The sequence below is a fragment of the Diplotaxodon limnothrissa genome, linkage group LG19, assembly GCF_057381915.1.
Source record: "Diplotaxodon limnothrissa isolate DT_005_m linkage group LG19, D_limnothrissa_male_GT1.1, whole genome shotgun sequence".
In the NCBI taxonomy this organism is placed as follows: Eukaryota; Metazoa; Chordata; class Actinopteri; order Cichliformes; family Cichlidae; genus Diplotaxodon; species Diplotaxodon limnothrissa.
Genome location: NC_140614.1, coordinates 20,711,834 through 20,727,601, shown reverse-complemented (window position 1 = coordinate 20,727,601; position 15,768 = coordinate 20,711,834). Strand labels below are relative to the sequence as shown.

General features: G+C 41.5%; 1 protein-coding gene across 2 annotated transcripts in view; it reads left to right on the top strand.

Moving 5' to 3' along the window:
- Positions 1 to 15,768, top strand: part of trim9 (tripartite motif containing 9) — a 46,836-nt gene that overhangs the window by 12,917 nt on the left and 18,151 nt on the right. For both annotated transcript variants that reach the window (XM_085342882.1, XM_085342881.1), the window contains exons 2-3: positions 9,242 to 9,337; positions 10,230 to 10,352. In XM_085342882.1, coding sequence (XP_085199008.1) covers positions 9,242 to 9,337; positions 10,230 to 10,352 — 219 coding nt within the window. The remainder of the gene's footprint in view (positions 1 to 9,241; positions 9,338 to 10,229; positions 10,353 to 15,768) is intronic.

The following is a 15,768-nucleotide window of genomic DNA, read 5'->3' as shown; positions in this document are numbered from 1 at the left end:
CCACTCCGCGTCAGAGACGAGTTGCTGTCCCAAGTATCTCGGGATCATGTTCACAAGAAATGGAAGACAGTAACAGGACATCGACAGATGAGTTGGAACCATGGCTGCAGTGATGTGGACGCTGTACCGGTCTGTCATGTTGAAGAGAGAGCTGATTGTGAAAGCGAAGCTCTCGATTTATTGGTCGATCCACATCCCTACCCTTACCTGGTACGAGCTGTGTGTAGTGACCGAGAGAGCGAGATCTCGGATGCAAGCTGTGGAAATGAGCAGGGTGGCTGGGCTGTCCCTTAGATAGGGTTAGGAGTTCGGCCATCTGGCAGGGGCTCAGAGTAGAGCCAACACTCCTCCACATGAAAAAGAGTCTTCTGAGGTGGTTTATGCATCTGATTAAGATACCTCGTGGGCGCCTCCTGGCTGAGGTGTTCCAGGCATGTCGTACAGCAGGGGTGGAGGAACTCCAGGCCTCAAGGGACAGTGACCTGCAGGTTTTAGACATGTCCTTGATCCAAAACAGCTGATTTAAATGGCTAAATTACCTCCTCAACATGTTGCAGTTCTCCAGAGGCCTGGTAATGAACTAATCATTTGATTCAGATGTGTTGACCCAGGGTGGTATCTAAAACTTGCAGGACACCAGCCCCTGAGGCCTGGAGTTCCCCACCCCTGTCTAACAAGGAGGCGGCCCAGGGGTAGACCCAGGACAAGCTGGAGAGATTACTTCTCTCGGCTGCCCAGGAAAGCCTTGGTGTTCCCCCAGATAAGCTGGAGAAGGTGGCTAGAGAGAGGAATGTCTGGGCTTCTCTGCTTAGGCCACTGCCCATAATTCTGCTGCTGGTTAGTTACTGAGCATATATTCCTACTTGTTTAAAACTACTTAGTGGTCCCTCCACTTCCCCTGTGTAGCCAAGCTCACCAGCAATTTGATCATAAAGATTATACCATCCAAGTACCTAGAATGGACACTTGCCACACGTGCACTTGTCAGTAAAGAAATAAATGATTTCCAATCATCAGGTACTTTCTGCCTGATTTTATCCATTTGACATTTTCAGTTAGACCAGCAGGTAAGCCTCTTGATCATCTGCAGCAGACGCTGGCCTCACTGATAAGAATAGATCACTTCTGCCCCATTTCCTGCGGTGCTGTCCCAAGGGTCCTTCACACAATGACTCAGTTTGTCACATGGAGAAACTGTGGCAACTTTCAAATCCCCTACTATAATTATTTTAGTTTTATCTGTCTTTTTGTGTGTGTGTGTGTGTGTGGATAGTTAACAGCTCCTTGTGCATTATTGATGACTTAAGCGATGAATAATGCACCAGCCACTTAGGTTTTCCCTGCAGAAGACAGTGTCGTACGGGATCTTGTTAAACACAGAGGAGAAACACAATCTGTGCCGACTCTTAACTCTTCCAACATGTCAGGGCTTAAATTTTTAACAACAAAAGGTTCCCATGATACAAAATATCATCAAGTCGCCCGCTGAATATTGCAGACTGAGTTCTCCAAGGATTGCCTCAGCTCATGTAAACAACCACAATCTTTCATGTTAAAGTTTCCGGTTGGTCTCTCTGTAGAGAAAAGCACAATCAGTAATCAAGCTGTGTAAAATTGCTTTCATCTTCACGTTCTTTCATCTGGAAGCTGTGGAGAAAAATGTATTATTTAATTTTGTTTGCTTGTTTTGTGTCTTTGTCATCCAGAAGTTGACCTTCTGTCAGCTTATGTCTGTTTACAGTATGTAGCCAAAATGACTGTGTATTACACGCGGGATTAAGTGTGCATAAAGAGAGTACTTAAAGAAAGTACTTAAGACTGAGAGCGGAGCATTTCACAGAGAGGTATCGCCACAATTTTTGAAAGTAGGTTATGGGAACTCAAAATGCTATCTTTGCAGTGACAGGGATGGAAAGTTTTGTGCCTATGTGTGTTTTTAATTAGCACGGAGTGTTTTTACTTTTCTACCTCTCTAATTTTAAGAGCTATGCAGTGACATTATACCTTCCTCCTACTGTCCTTGCACTTCCCACTTCCTAGTGGGTGCTTTAATCCAAAATGGCTCTGATGCCTTTCTGACATTCGCGCTTTCCTGTGACAGATTGGCTAGTTCACTCGGCCGCGGAGAGAAAATGAAACATGCAGAATGGCCCCGGAGCTGGTGGTGAATTATTCATCCTATGCACGTGTTCCCACTTGGCTTAATTAATAAGATGATTAGTACTTCCAAATAGCAGCTATATCCTAAGCCCCCCCACCCCACTAACTCAACAACCCCTCGAAGCTCATCCCAAAACATTGCACCATCCTCTTCTCCAGTCTAACGTTGCATGATGCTTTTATTTCCACTATCCCTGAACAAGATGTATTTTATCCCCAGGGCAAGCTTGAAGTTGCATTGCATTAATGTAAGTAGAGGATTCAGCTGAAACTTTTAGAAAGCCCTAGTCTCTCTGAGAGTATCATCCAGAACTAATATCACAGTAGCATGAATCATGCCATGACAGTGAAATATATTCTCTTTTAAAAGCAATGAAAATGCAAATGCAGGAAGATGAGATGTAAATGTCGTGCATTTTAAGTTATCGCTAAATGTTCTCATCAATCATCTTAGAAATGATGAAAATCTCATCAAGCTGCATGCAAACCAAAAACACAAGAATAAAAACTGTAACAAATGGATGAAGTAAAATATCTCCTTGGGATATCATCAGCAAGTCTTCCACACATTACAAGTATCGGGCCACCTACACATTAATCCATAGACATTAAAATTGAGTTGGCCCTTCATTTGCAAATATAAGTTTCCAAAATTCTGGGAAATATTTCTACACAAATCTATAGAAATGTTTTGTCTGTTCATCAAGAAGAGCATTTGTGAGGTCAGATATTGGTGCTGAATGAGAGTGCCTGGCTCGCAGTCTCTGCTCTAATTCATCCCAAAGGTGTTGGATGGGGTTGAGGTTGGGGCTCTGTGCCAGTCAGTCAATTTCCTCCACGCCAAACTTATCCGACCATACCTTTATGGACTTTGATTTGTGCACTAGGGCACAGTCATCCTGGAAAAGGAAAAGGAAAAGGCCTTGCCAAAAATGTTCCCACAAAGTTGGAAGCCTAGATTTGCCCAAAATATCTTGGTACAGTAAGCCGAAACATTAAAATTTCCCTTTACTGGAATTAAGAAGCCCAGGCCAACTTTAGAAAAACAACCTGTACAATGCAGTCAGGCAGCATTCTGGTTTTTACCAAACCTGTGTGCTTTACACCACTCTATCTAATAGTAAGGCTTGCATGCAGCTGCTCAGCCATCATAACCCATGCTATCATGATATCCCGGCACACAGGTTTTGTGCTGATGTTAATGCCAGATGAGGTTTGGAGCGCTGTAGTTATTGTCTCAGCAGAGTGTTGGCAACTTTAGGTGGTCTCCTGCTTATGAATGAATTGGTGCAGTCCCTAAATGCTTCCACTTTGCAATTTTACCTGTTACAGCTGATTGTGGAACATTTAGGAGGGATGAAATTTCACGACATCATTTTACAGTATCACACTTGAATTTAGTGAGAATAGTTATTCTTCCACAAATTCTTGTAAAGGTAGCCTGCCTGGCTGATTTCTTGATTTTATGAGACTGAAAACACCTGAATTCAAAGATTAAGAGGTGTGGCTCAACAGAGACCTGAGTGTTTTTCAGTTAACCTCGGTATTTGTAGCTGATTGACTTAGTACCTACAAACCAAACGAAAACACACAAGATATCAATTGAAAGCCCAGGATATCCTCTATTTATTACATCAGGACTTAGTAGGGTAGCTCAAATATGTCAAAAGATATAGACCAGAAACAAATGTCCATTACAGAGGTCATAAATGAATAAGCTAGTTCTCAGGAGGATATAAAGAAATATATTTCAAATATACTGGAAACAAATATCAGCATGTCGTTTAAAGCTCTGATCCATAAATTTATAAACTGTTTTGTAGCTTCCATGTTGTTTCCATCTTCTCATTCTCATTTATATGCAAAATTGGGAAAATGGCTTCCCAGCTTGTGTAGTTGAATTGTATGAAGAGCACTTGGATGAAAAAATAATCAAAGCAAATTATATATTTGCCTTAGAGATGTGGCCTCAGTCTTTTTTTCCCTGTCATGAATAGTTTAGCTTTTACTTAAAAATAAGTCATTAAATGTAAAAAATCTGCGACAGAACTTGAGGTGCGAACAACAAGTTTTCTTCCTACTTGACCTCAGCTTTCTTGATTTGTTGCTAAAGTCTGTCTTCCCATATGCCGACCTGCCGGTCTTGGCACCGTGGACACCGCAGAGCAGGAAGTCGCCGTGAGCTGTGCAAAAATAAACCAGCCTCCACTTTCGTGGCACTTTTTGACCTGGTTTTGAGGACTGAGCTCTGCAGGCTCTCAAACAGACACTGCGGAAAAACGCCCCCGGACAATTGAGTGCTTTTCATTTCATCTGCTCTGTCACCAAACGCAAGCTGACTGTTAACTAGGCGAGGCTCGAGCTCTCACAGTATCCATCACTGTATCAGAGAGCAAAATGAGAGAACCGAGAGTGAAAACCAGCTCCCAGTTTAGGACAGATGAAAGGGCAGGTGTGAAGGACCGGCTGATCGGTGATGAAGTCACCAGAGTGTGATTGGCAGGATCTTAAAATGATGGTGGCGGCTTAGCGATCCAGGCAGAGTGCAGCCGATTGATTTCAGAAACCCAAAAGGGTTGTCCTAAAAAGTGAGTGAGTTGGAAAAAAAGAAAGTTTTTCTTTTCTGTTGTGGATTTGAATTCAAATCAGAAGATGTCTTCCTTATCTAAGGGAATGTTTTGACATTTGGTAAATTCTTCTATTTCTGTCATTGCCAAGAGTTTGATTGGTAACGCTGTCATGTCTGAGCAGTAGCTATAAAGCTGGAGCCAGGAAAGCTTTGCATAAAGATGACTGAAAACATGGAAATCTGCCCACCAGCACATCTAAAGCTCATTAAATCCTGTTTGTTTATTCTGTACACAAAACAAAGTTTTAAAAAAAAAATTCTGCAAGAAAGACACTTAGCTCAACCTAGAAACAACCTGGAACATAAAACTGAAAAAAATTGGTAAATTTACTACAGTTGTGAAGAAACACGCTGTTGTGTGAAGAGCTATTCGTTATACTGGTTAACGGTTGCTAGGGAAAAAAGTGTGTTCCCTGACTTGCTGGCGAGTGATTCATGGTTGCTGGCTGTTGCTATGTGAAGTCACATGCACAAAGTAACAGAAAGGGCGCTTCACCAAAAAGCTTCTTGTGATCTCGTTAGTCACTGGCTAGCCCAGTGGTAATAAAACTTGAAATAATGAAACATAAATCAGAAATAGAGATTGTTTGCTTCCAAAGTAAAAGTTGTGCCTCAGTGATGCACTCAACATTTCGCTACTGCTCAGAATTTAGCCAGCCAGTGTTTGTAGAAAACTCCATTCAAAACATCATCACAGGAAATGCTAGCAATCGAAACAATCACAAGGAGGTTTTTTTGCACATTTTTTGCCTAGCAACAGGTGGTTTCCAGGTAGCCCCTGACCAGGCTGTAGTTTATCAATCATTTCCCCTGCAACTGCAATCACGCACAGCTCATAACTGTTCAGGGAATACTCATTTTTCTATCACTGACTGGTCTCTCTGAGGCTAAACTGTAATCTTGATTGTAACATGACGAACAAGTTGTTGACAAGTCGGTATGTTTCATTCAAATTAAGAGCAATATTCTAGTGACTAAAGCAATCACAAGGTTGAGGAATACGCATTTTTCACTAGTGACCAGTGGTTGCCAGGGGACCACTGACCAGTTTCTAGGCCTATGCGAATGGGGCCCTCACCAATCGATTTCCCAACAGTTGCCAACCAACGACTCGTCCACAGGTTAGAAAATACACATTCCTCCCTCTTGACCACTGCCTGCCAGATGGTTTCAGGCCTTTTTCGTTTGACCTTACATTGTCACATGTCCAAAATAGCAGTTAAGTCGTGGCTAGTGATCACATGACCAGAAGTGTGTGAGTGGATTCAATGGAAGCCAAAGAGCTCGGGTTATTTCATAACAGTAAGTAGAATAGAATAGAATAGAATAGAATAGAATAGCCCTGTCATTGTAAATGTACAAGAAAATTATGAAATTCATTAAATTTTACAATAGCAACAATTCAAATATCTTAAATTCTAGCTATAGTCCATATTTTATCATATATTTATTATCTTTTACTTAAATTTGTAGCTTGCATGAGTTTTTCTTGGTTTATGTAGTTTATGCTTTTTTAGTAATTTGTGTGAATTTGCAGCTACTACAATACATTTTCCTTTGGGGGTTAATAAAGTAAATTATCGCTCTTCTTTTATGCTTAAATGTTGGTAATCAGTCAAGAGAGCCAAATTGCTGGATTCATTGTTTCATAATATTCAAAATGTGCTGCAGTTGTGCTATTGCACTGTAAAAGGATTACCTTTTAGTTGATAAGACAGGATTAGCAATTTAAAGACTTCAGTTTTTCCTCTTGAGACTTTCCGATTTTACAAGTGTTTGCCATTTTTTTAGACTAATGTTTGATAAGTACATACTTATAAGAGGTCAAACAGGTCTTCAGAATTCATAGAAATCTGTTGTTACTTTATTCTTATATGAAAGAAAACTTACACTTCAAGTCTTCTCTTTCATTTCTTTTCTTTGCAGTGTTGAAGTATGCAGCCCTAAATAACACAGAGGACATTTTTTGAAATCCCACACAATTAAAGAAAGTTTACATTTGGATCTTTGCTCAGCTGTTACCAGGTCTTACTGTCCCCCAGTGCAGTAGACTCATGTTAACGGCAGCTGTCATGGTTTCCCAAACATCAAGGTCGAAGGTCAGCTGTCGGCCCCTGCAGATTGATTCCCACTCGTCCGGCCAACGTCAGATTCCACGAGCTGGGCTGACAAAGAGGAGCAGACTGCGTGTGATGAGTTGTTTTCACAGCGTTTTCTACTGTATCAGCTAGTCGCTGGTTTTATTGCTGTCTTCCTGCGTTGAAGTGGAGTTTTTCTTTTCTGCTTAGATAAGGCCCAGTGCCCTCGTTTACTCCCAGAAGACAATACACCCACCAGCTTGACGGTTGTTCACTCAAGCGAATGAGTTTCCCACAGGGTCAGGCCAAGTCCTCTCTCCCTGTCACCTCCATGTTCACACAGCCTTTGCTTCACATACATGAAAAACTAATCTCAAAAGCGTTTCTGTGTCAGCGCACACGGACAACAATGTCATTTCCCGTCATATGTGCTCCACACACCAGAGTCCCAGCTATAACATTAACAGTGCAAAAGTTAAATGCTTATAGATGTACATATCATCTCAGTTTTAAGCTGAAAATGACATTTTGTGTGAGAAAATTAGGCTGTCAGTGCATTTTGTCTCAGGGGTGAAAGCTCAGACACTTTAAAATGTCAGATTCTCAGCCGCTATCAAAAGCAGCTTTGTTTGTAAGTCGGCCCATGTTGAGTGCCTTTGAGTTAATCATTTAAAAAAGAAAGAAAGAAACCCACTCGTTTCAGTGTGAACCCGAGATATTTCACATTTTTCTTTTTTCATCTTCATTTAATTTGTTAGCATACAACCGTTCCACAGGACTTCCGTCAACATGATGTCAACAGGTGATCGTGATCCTGATTTGCTGCAGTCTTTGAGGAGCAAAGATGGGCAGAATTGCTCCAGTTTCTCAAGAAATGCAAGAGAAAATTGTAGAAATATTAAAAAATGGTGTTCCTCAAAGAAGAAAGAAATCTGTTGGAATTTCAGTGCATAAAGGGGAAAGGTGGAAGCCTACGCTGAACACTCGTGACCCCAGTCGCTCAGACATCACTGTCATCCGTCAACAGCTGATATAACAATAAAAGCAAAGGATTTCTGTGGGAAACCTTTATGAAGCACTACAATCCCAATTACATTCACAAATGCAAATTTAAATTTTACTGCATGTTGATCTGTGACGATGAAAACATGTTCTGGTCACAACAATCGGTATCCCAGATCTTTGTTTAGAAGACATGGAAACCGTGTGCTCTGAACCAAAGACAAAAACGCCATCCAGACTGTTGTCACCAACAAGTAAAACAACATCTATGCACTTTTCAACAAAACAAAATAAAACCACATTATAAAGGCCCGCCTGCAGTCCTGACCCATCCCCAGTAGAAAATATGTGGAGAATTTTAAAACGCAACAAAAATGCAACAAAGATGTGTTTGCAGGAGGAAAGGTAAAAAATAACACCTGAAACATTTTGTTGCTTGGTATCCTCAGTGCTTAAATGTCTCATATGTGTTTATTGCTTTACTATTCAAATGTTTTTTGGGAATTTGTTGCAAGCCTGAACTGCAGGAATGAAATAAAGTCGATCATATTGTCTGCATTCAAAAGCCAAAGTAAATATGTAAGTGTTTTTTTTAGTCTGCATCGTGCATGTCATCCCAACTTTTTCTGATCTGGGGTTGTAGCACATGATGAACTGTCAGGGCTGGAATCTGCATCCAAAATAACTCTTGCTGGGCTGCCTCCATGTGTCTTTCCTGTCAGTGTTAAAGGTCTCACGGAATAGTTTTGGGGCCTTAGTTGTTGTGTAAAACAGGATGTCGGGGTTGGAAATATTTAGGTGGGGTTTGAGTTAAAAAGTTAAGACAACAAAATCCACTGTTAGCCCCTATTCAACAAGGATGAAGGACTACAAAAAGGATGGTTGCGTGACAGAGCAGCTGATAGTCCACGAGGCATATCAATTACATGGTTATCTTCAGTTTCCATTAATCTAATTTAATGCAAAAATTGTGTGGGGAAAGGCCCAGCTGAATCTTCAAAAGGCTGACCAAGGTGACAAAATTACACGTTTTTTCCAAAAACACAAAGATATGCAATTTGTTTTCAAATGAAATGAAGAAAGCTGCAAATAAACAAAATTGTTACTGAATCTTCTGACCCAGTAAGTGATTAATGGAATAAAAGCTAGAGGTTCATGTTCTGTATCACTATGAACTGGCCCAAAATTAAGTTTATATTTCATTAGATCTTTGCAGTCTTTGTGTATGACCCTGGAGTTTTTAAATACTAATATGGCTCTGATTATAATTTAGATTCATTTTCTTCTTTAGATTCTGAGGATTCAGCACTTCATCTGTTATTTGAATGTACTGCAGGTCCATGTAATTATACTTTATTGTCTCTTTCCACAGGGTCAACTGTCCCAGGCCCTCAACGGCCTGTCAGATCGAGCCACTGAGGCCAAAGAGTTCCTGGTTCAACTAAAAAATATGGTCCAGCATATCCAGGTATACGCAGACACACGCACACACGTGGGTTTTTTTGTTTTGTTTGGTTTTTTGCACACACCCATAATCTGCATGAATATTTTCTTCTACCAAGCTGTAATCCCCCTCTGTGATCCCAGACTGTCCACTGGCTGCCGTGAGCAGCAGACACAAAAAGGCTTATTGTATTCATTTGAATTTCTCAATTTCTAATCTTTGGCTTGAACTCTGCACAGGGCCAGATGGGAAGATACTATCTTAATAAAACTATAAAAGATGCTTGCATCAAATTTGAGCTCAGGATGCAAAACAAAGGTGGTTATAAAGATTAACATTTACAGAAACACATGGTTATATTAGCATTAATGGGAATTCCCCTTTATTCACATTCATCTATATTATTTTCTTCCATCTAACACATTAACCAGGTCTAAATTTAGATGCTCATGTGGAGACAAAGCTTTGGTCAGCTTATGAGGGCGATTAGAGGAGGAAGGTGGGATTAAAACCTCTCGTAGATAGTTGTCACGCAGTGTGAAATGGTGAGGGTGAGGTAAAAGAGTAGAGAGGAGGTGACGAGCAACAAAAAAAAACTTAAGATGTGTGAAAAAGTGACAGCGTGAGGCGTAATCGTCAAGTTTATTACTCTGCTGATGCATGAATCATGATGATTTTACTCACGCTTCTCGTCTGAGGAGGAGGTATCTCAGCAAACTATCCATCCCATCATTAAACTCTTGTGTCATTCCTGTATTTCACTGTTACTCCTGCTATTAAAGTGATGCACACGGCCTTTAAAGTATCCTCCATCTTTTTCTTTGTTGTTGTTGTTTTGTTTCCAGCTGCAAATTCCTGCATATTTTCTGTCTTCAGATGCTTTGCTTTTCCAGCTTCTTGTAAATTTTTCCTGCAGGAGAACGGTGTGGAGTTTGAGGCTTGCTTGGTGGCGCAGTGCGACGCCCTCATCGACGCCTTGAACCGGCGCAAGGCCCAGCTGCTGTCTCAAGTAAACAAAGAGCACGAACACAAGCTGAAGGTGAGTGAGCATGACAAGATCTGTTCCTGGAATCCACTTGTATGCATCAGAAGGCTGGATGCGTTAAATGGATAATGAGGCGTTAACCCTAATGAGGCATTGATTCATGAGCCACACAAGTGCAAACCGAAACAATTATCTTAAAAATATCCTTGTTTTTCTTTAGAAGTTGCCAGGTTGGGACTTTAAATTTGATCTGCTTCATAGTGGTTGTTTGCTGCTGTATAATCTTGCAGTGTTGGTTTGACAAATTGAGGGCGGTGATTGTGACTGATGGATGAGCTGGCGCTGCAAGTGAAGTTTCATATTGTAGTGGATAAAATACAAAGTCGTGAGGAAAATCTCTTCGCTCTTAAAGAATCTGAAGTTATGTATTATGTATTTCCAGTTGCATTTTTTAGGTTTTGCAGTATCTTAACGATTTTGATAAAGATTAATGAGAAATCGTACACCGTGCCACCGATTTCAGATGCATAAAGAGCTGCATTTTTCTTTAAGCCATCTGCAACACGTTGAACGGGGGACATAAGTGAGATGAGAGGATGGAGAGATACATTTGTGCTGTACAGCATCCAATTTCACACTTGGTTGCTCTGTAGAATTGAGGTTTCACACGTGTAGGTGGTTTGAGGAACATGGCTTGTGCATGGCAACATGTGGGCATACAGGACCAGCATATATATATATATATATACAGTGGGGCAAAAAAGTATTTAGTCAGCCACCGATTGTGCAAGTTCCCCCACTTAAAATGATGACAGAGGTCAGTAATTTGCACCAGAGGTACACTTCAACTGTGAGAGACAGAAAGTGAAAAAAAAATCCATGAATCCACATGGTAGGATTTGTAAAGAATTTATTCGTAAATTAGGGTGGAAAATAAGTATTTGGTCACCTCAAACAAGGAAAATCTCTGGCTCTCACAGACCTGTAACGTCTTCTGTAAGAAGCTTTTCTGTCCCCCACTCGTTACCTGTATGAATGGCACTTGTTTGAACTCATCATCTGTATAAAAGACACCTGTCCACAGCCTCAAACAGTCAGACTCCAAACTCCGCCATGGCCAAGACCAAAGAGCTTTCGAAGGACACCAGGAAAAATATTGTAGACCTGCACCAGACTGGGAAGAGTGAATCTACAATAGGCAAGCAGCTTGGTGTGAAAAAATCAACTGTGGGAGCAATCATCAGAAAATGGAAGACATACAAGACCACTGATAATCTCCCTCGATCTGGGGCTCCACGCAAGATCTCATCCCGTGGGGTCAAAATGATCATGAGAACGGTGAGCAAAGATCCCAGAACCACACGGGGGGACCTGGTGAATGACCTGCAGAGAGCTGGGACCAAAGTAACAAAGGTCACCATCAGTAACACACTACAACGGCAGGGAATCAAATCCCGCAGTGCCAGACGTGTTGCGCTGCTGAAGCCAGTGCATGTCCAGGCCAGTCTGAAGTTTGCCAGAGAGCACATGGATGATACAGCAGAGGATTGGGAGAATGTCATGTGGTCAGATGAAACCAAAGTAGAACTTTTTGGTATAAACTCAACTCGTCGTGTTTGGAGGAAGAAGAATACTGAGTTGCATCCCAAGAACACCATACCTACTGTGAAGCATGGGGGTGGAAACATCATGCTATGGGGCTGTTTTTCTGCCAAGGGGACAGGACGACTGATCCGTGTTAAGGACAGAATGAACGGGGCCATGTATCGTGAGATTTGGAGCCAAAACCTCCTTCCATCAGTGAGAACTTTGAAGATGAAACGAGGCTGGGTCTTCCAACATGACAATGATCCGAAACACACTGCCCAGGCAACAAAGGAGTGGCTCCGTAAGAAGCATTTGAAAGTCCTGGAGTGGCCTAGCCAGTCTCCAGACCTCAACCCCATAGAAAATCTGTGGCGGGAGTTGAAAGTCCGTGTTGCTCGGCGACAGCCCCAAAACATCACTGCTCTCGAGAAGATCTGCATGGAGGAATGGGCCAAAATACCAGCTACTGTGTGTGCAAACCTGGTAAAGACCTATAGTAAACGTTTGACCTCTGTTATTGCCAACAAAGGTTATGTTACAAAGTATTGAGTTGTATTTTTGTTATTGACCAAATACTTATTTTCCACCCTGATTTACGAATAAATTCTTTACAAATCCTACCATGTGGATTCATGGATTTTTTTTTCACATTCTGTCTCTCACAGTTGAAGTGTACCTCTGGTGCAAATTACTGACCTCTGTCATCATTTTAGGTGGGGGAACTTGCACAATCGGTGGCTGACTAAATACTTTTTTGCCCCACTGTATATGTTTTAGATGTGATGTTCATGGAAATTACTTTTCCACAGGAGGCACTGTGGCTATCAGTTACATTCAACTCGCATCCTTGATGTGACATTCTTGCCTCCTGTAATCTCCTGAAACTGTAAATAAAAAATGACACAATAAACACCACATAGTCATACTCTCCTAAGGATCTGCAATAGAAGAGAATAGGGACACTAAACCCTCACCACTGGCTAAACTACAGTGATTCTCAGAAACTCGGCTATTACAAGTGCCGTCACTGCTGCAGTGTTTTCTTGCCTATAGGAGGCATGATTTTAGTTTGCAGTGGTGTGCGGCACGATGCACATGAAAAATGAACTGTGTCCTCTCAGTGGATGAATTTTCAAAGACGGATGGATCTTAAGGGACACTGGACAGATTCACACCTCCAACACAGATGAATTTTAATGCATGTCAGTGCTGATTTGATCCCGCCTGTCAGCTCGGTGTCTGCATGTGTCGTACGCTGAATCTTAATGTTGGAGAAACACATTTCTCCAACGCAGATGTCAGATTTTTCTCATGCTTTCCGCGCTGATCTCACATGTGAATGTGCTTCTCGGTTACTCAGGGGTACCTCTTCAATCATAGGAGTTTCCCACAGAGTCAGTGATGCAAGAAAACGAAGTTTCGTGCGTTCTCTTATTTCCTATTGTCCCCTGGAGGGCAGCGTAGCTCACTCGTGTAGATACGAGGCACAGCTAAAAGAGGAGAGAAAGGATCATTTGAGATGAAGCTTGTTTTCTTGAGGTCATCTCCAGGAACTGTGTTAACTCTGGCATGGACATTCATCCTGCAGCTGTGGCTGAATGAGACACAATTCTGTCCCGCTACGCTCTTGGTGATGCTGAAGTTTTTGATGTCTGTGCTTATAAATGCTGATAGCTGCATAAAACATGGTGTCCAGTTGAGCAACTAGTGATATAGCCTGAATAATACAGCTTATTTAAGCACACGAGGTTCACAATAAAAGCTGTAAAAAGAGCAGAAAACATTAAATCAATTGAGTCTGATTTTAAAACGAGGCTGCTGCAGATCACTTGGCATCTCCAGCAGAGCTTCCTGCTGCTCTCCTCTGGTCCTGGCTCCTGACAAGGAAGCCTGGTCGCCATGGTGACTGAAGCACGTTGAGCTTGTTGTTTGAAGCTGTGGAGGCGAGAAGTAGTCCTTCATAGCATGAGTCAGGTTCATTTATTCCAGCACATCAGGAGGACTGACCCATGTGTTTGTGTAGAGAAGCAGCAGAGGCAGAAGGTTTGGAGTGGATACAAAAGGAACCCCAGATAGGTCTCCTTTAAGCAGACAGTCTGTAAAGATTATCTTCTAAATGCTGATTCAAACCATCTGTGCACAGCTAAAACACGACATACTAAATGCCATGTTGATGTCTTGTAAAAGAATTATTCAATTGGATGAATTATAATCAAAAAAATTACCTGAGTCACCTTTGAAAACCTGCAATCTGTTATAGGTCTCCAACAGCCTAATATAATTTCCTGTTCGACTCATTCACCCTCGGGTTCCTAGACGCAAAGCCGGACATGAGCAGGGCAGGCTGCAGCCCTCTCTGTAGCCTGAAGGATTGTGCTGCAGGCTTTGGCTATAAACCGCATGCTTAATCTTTTAACCTCAAAAGTTTTCTGACAGATTTTTTTCCCTCCAGGAAGCAATTTTTCACAGTTTCTGTCAGATGGAAAATCACATGGCCTTTAAACTGGCTTAATTGGTAATCTATCACCATAAGCATTTTATAGTCTTCTTTCTTTTTGTTATTTCTTTTGCTGTAAATACTAAGGACTGAGTGTCCAGCAGTTCTGATGTGTGGTTTCCTTGAGTCGACTGCAGAACAAAGTTTTTGTGGATTCTCAAGCTACCCGAAAAACATGAATGTCAGTGTGTAAAAAAGCTCTGTTCTCCATCAGACTCTGATAGATCAGAGGCTCAAATTTCCAACAAGCACTTTAATGCACCAACAAGAAAAGATCTAAAAAAGTGACTTCACATTTTCAGTAACACTCGGTTCCTTACAGATCTGTTCATAGCTCACATCTTTTCATTAGATATGAAAACATTGTGGTTTAGAGAAAGGCTCTCAGACTGTATATAAAAGATGGATGATGTCACCTATTGGTTTGTTCAATCCTGTTTTGACGCCTCCATTCTAGCATTTGATTGCTTCTATCTTAAAGTTTTAGAGAAACAGTGTCAATATTTAAACCAAATTATTGATTCTTAAGTTAGCACACTTGGCAAAGCCTCGGGCCTAGAGTCCTGCCCACAGAGTAATGTGTACTCCCTGGCTAGTTGCAAGTAGTTGAAGGTTGCTTGCAATCACTAGCACAAAACTGGTCCCAGAGATGTATGTGACACAGAAAAAGAGTCTGCTGTGATGGTTGCAGTGGTACGGCACAGCTTTTACTTAGAAGGCAAACTTTCTCCGCTTTCTGTTTCCATTGCACTTTTTCAAGTTTCACTACTGCTCTGAGAGTAGATTGCAAGTGTTTGCACCAAAGTTAGCGTCTTCCATGCAACCTACATGTGACCACAGCAGTCTGCTGGTGACCAAAGTAATCAAAAAGATTTTTTGGGTGCAGCACCCTCTTTGTGAACAATTTTACCCGGCAACGAGAGGTTGCCTCTAGGTCTGTGTGGCTAAAGCCTTAGCAAGGTGCATGAATTGCAGACGCAGATACATGCTAATTAGTAATTTACTAATAAAATGATGGAATTCATGAACCAGTGGGAACTCTATACTTCTGGGATGATGAAGAACTGCAGATCTGGCATTTCCAAGGTGGCTTTGGTTTTCAGCCTTGGAGGTTTTCTTGCAAGTCTTTTCATGGAAAACAAGCTTACCCCCTTGCAACATCAGAGTAACAACACGAGTCACCTCAGTCTTTTGTGTATATTATTGTGTATATTGATCACTTTTCAACTGCGCCACTTGCTATTCTGAGCTAAATGTCTCTTGGCTTTATCATCAGATATAGTGCTCGGGCATGCATCTTTTAACTCCTGGTATGAAAGCCTGGTTTTTCTCAAGATGTCAAACTATTCCTTTGATATAGCTGATGCTTTTAACTGCATACATCTC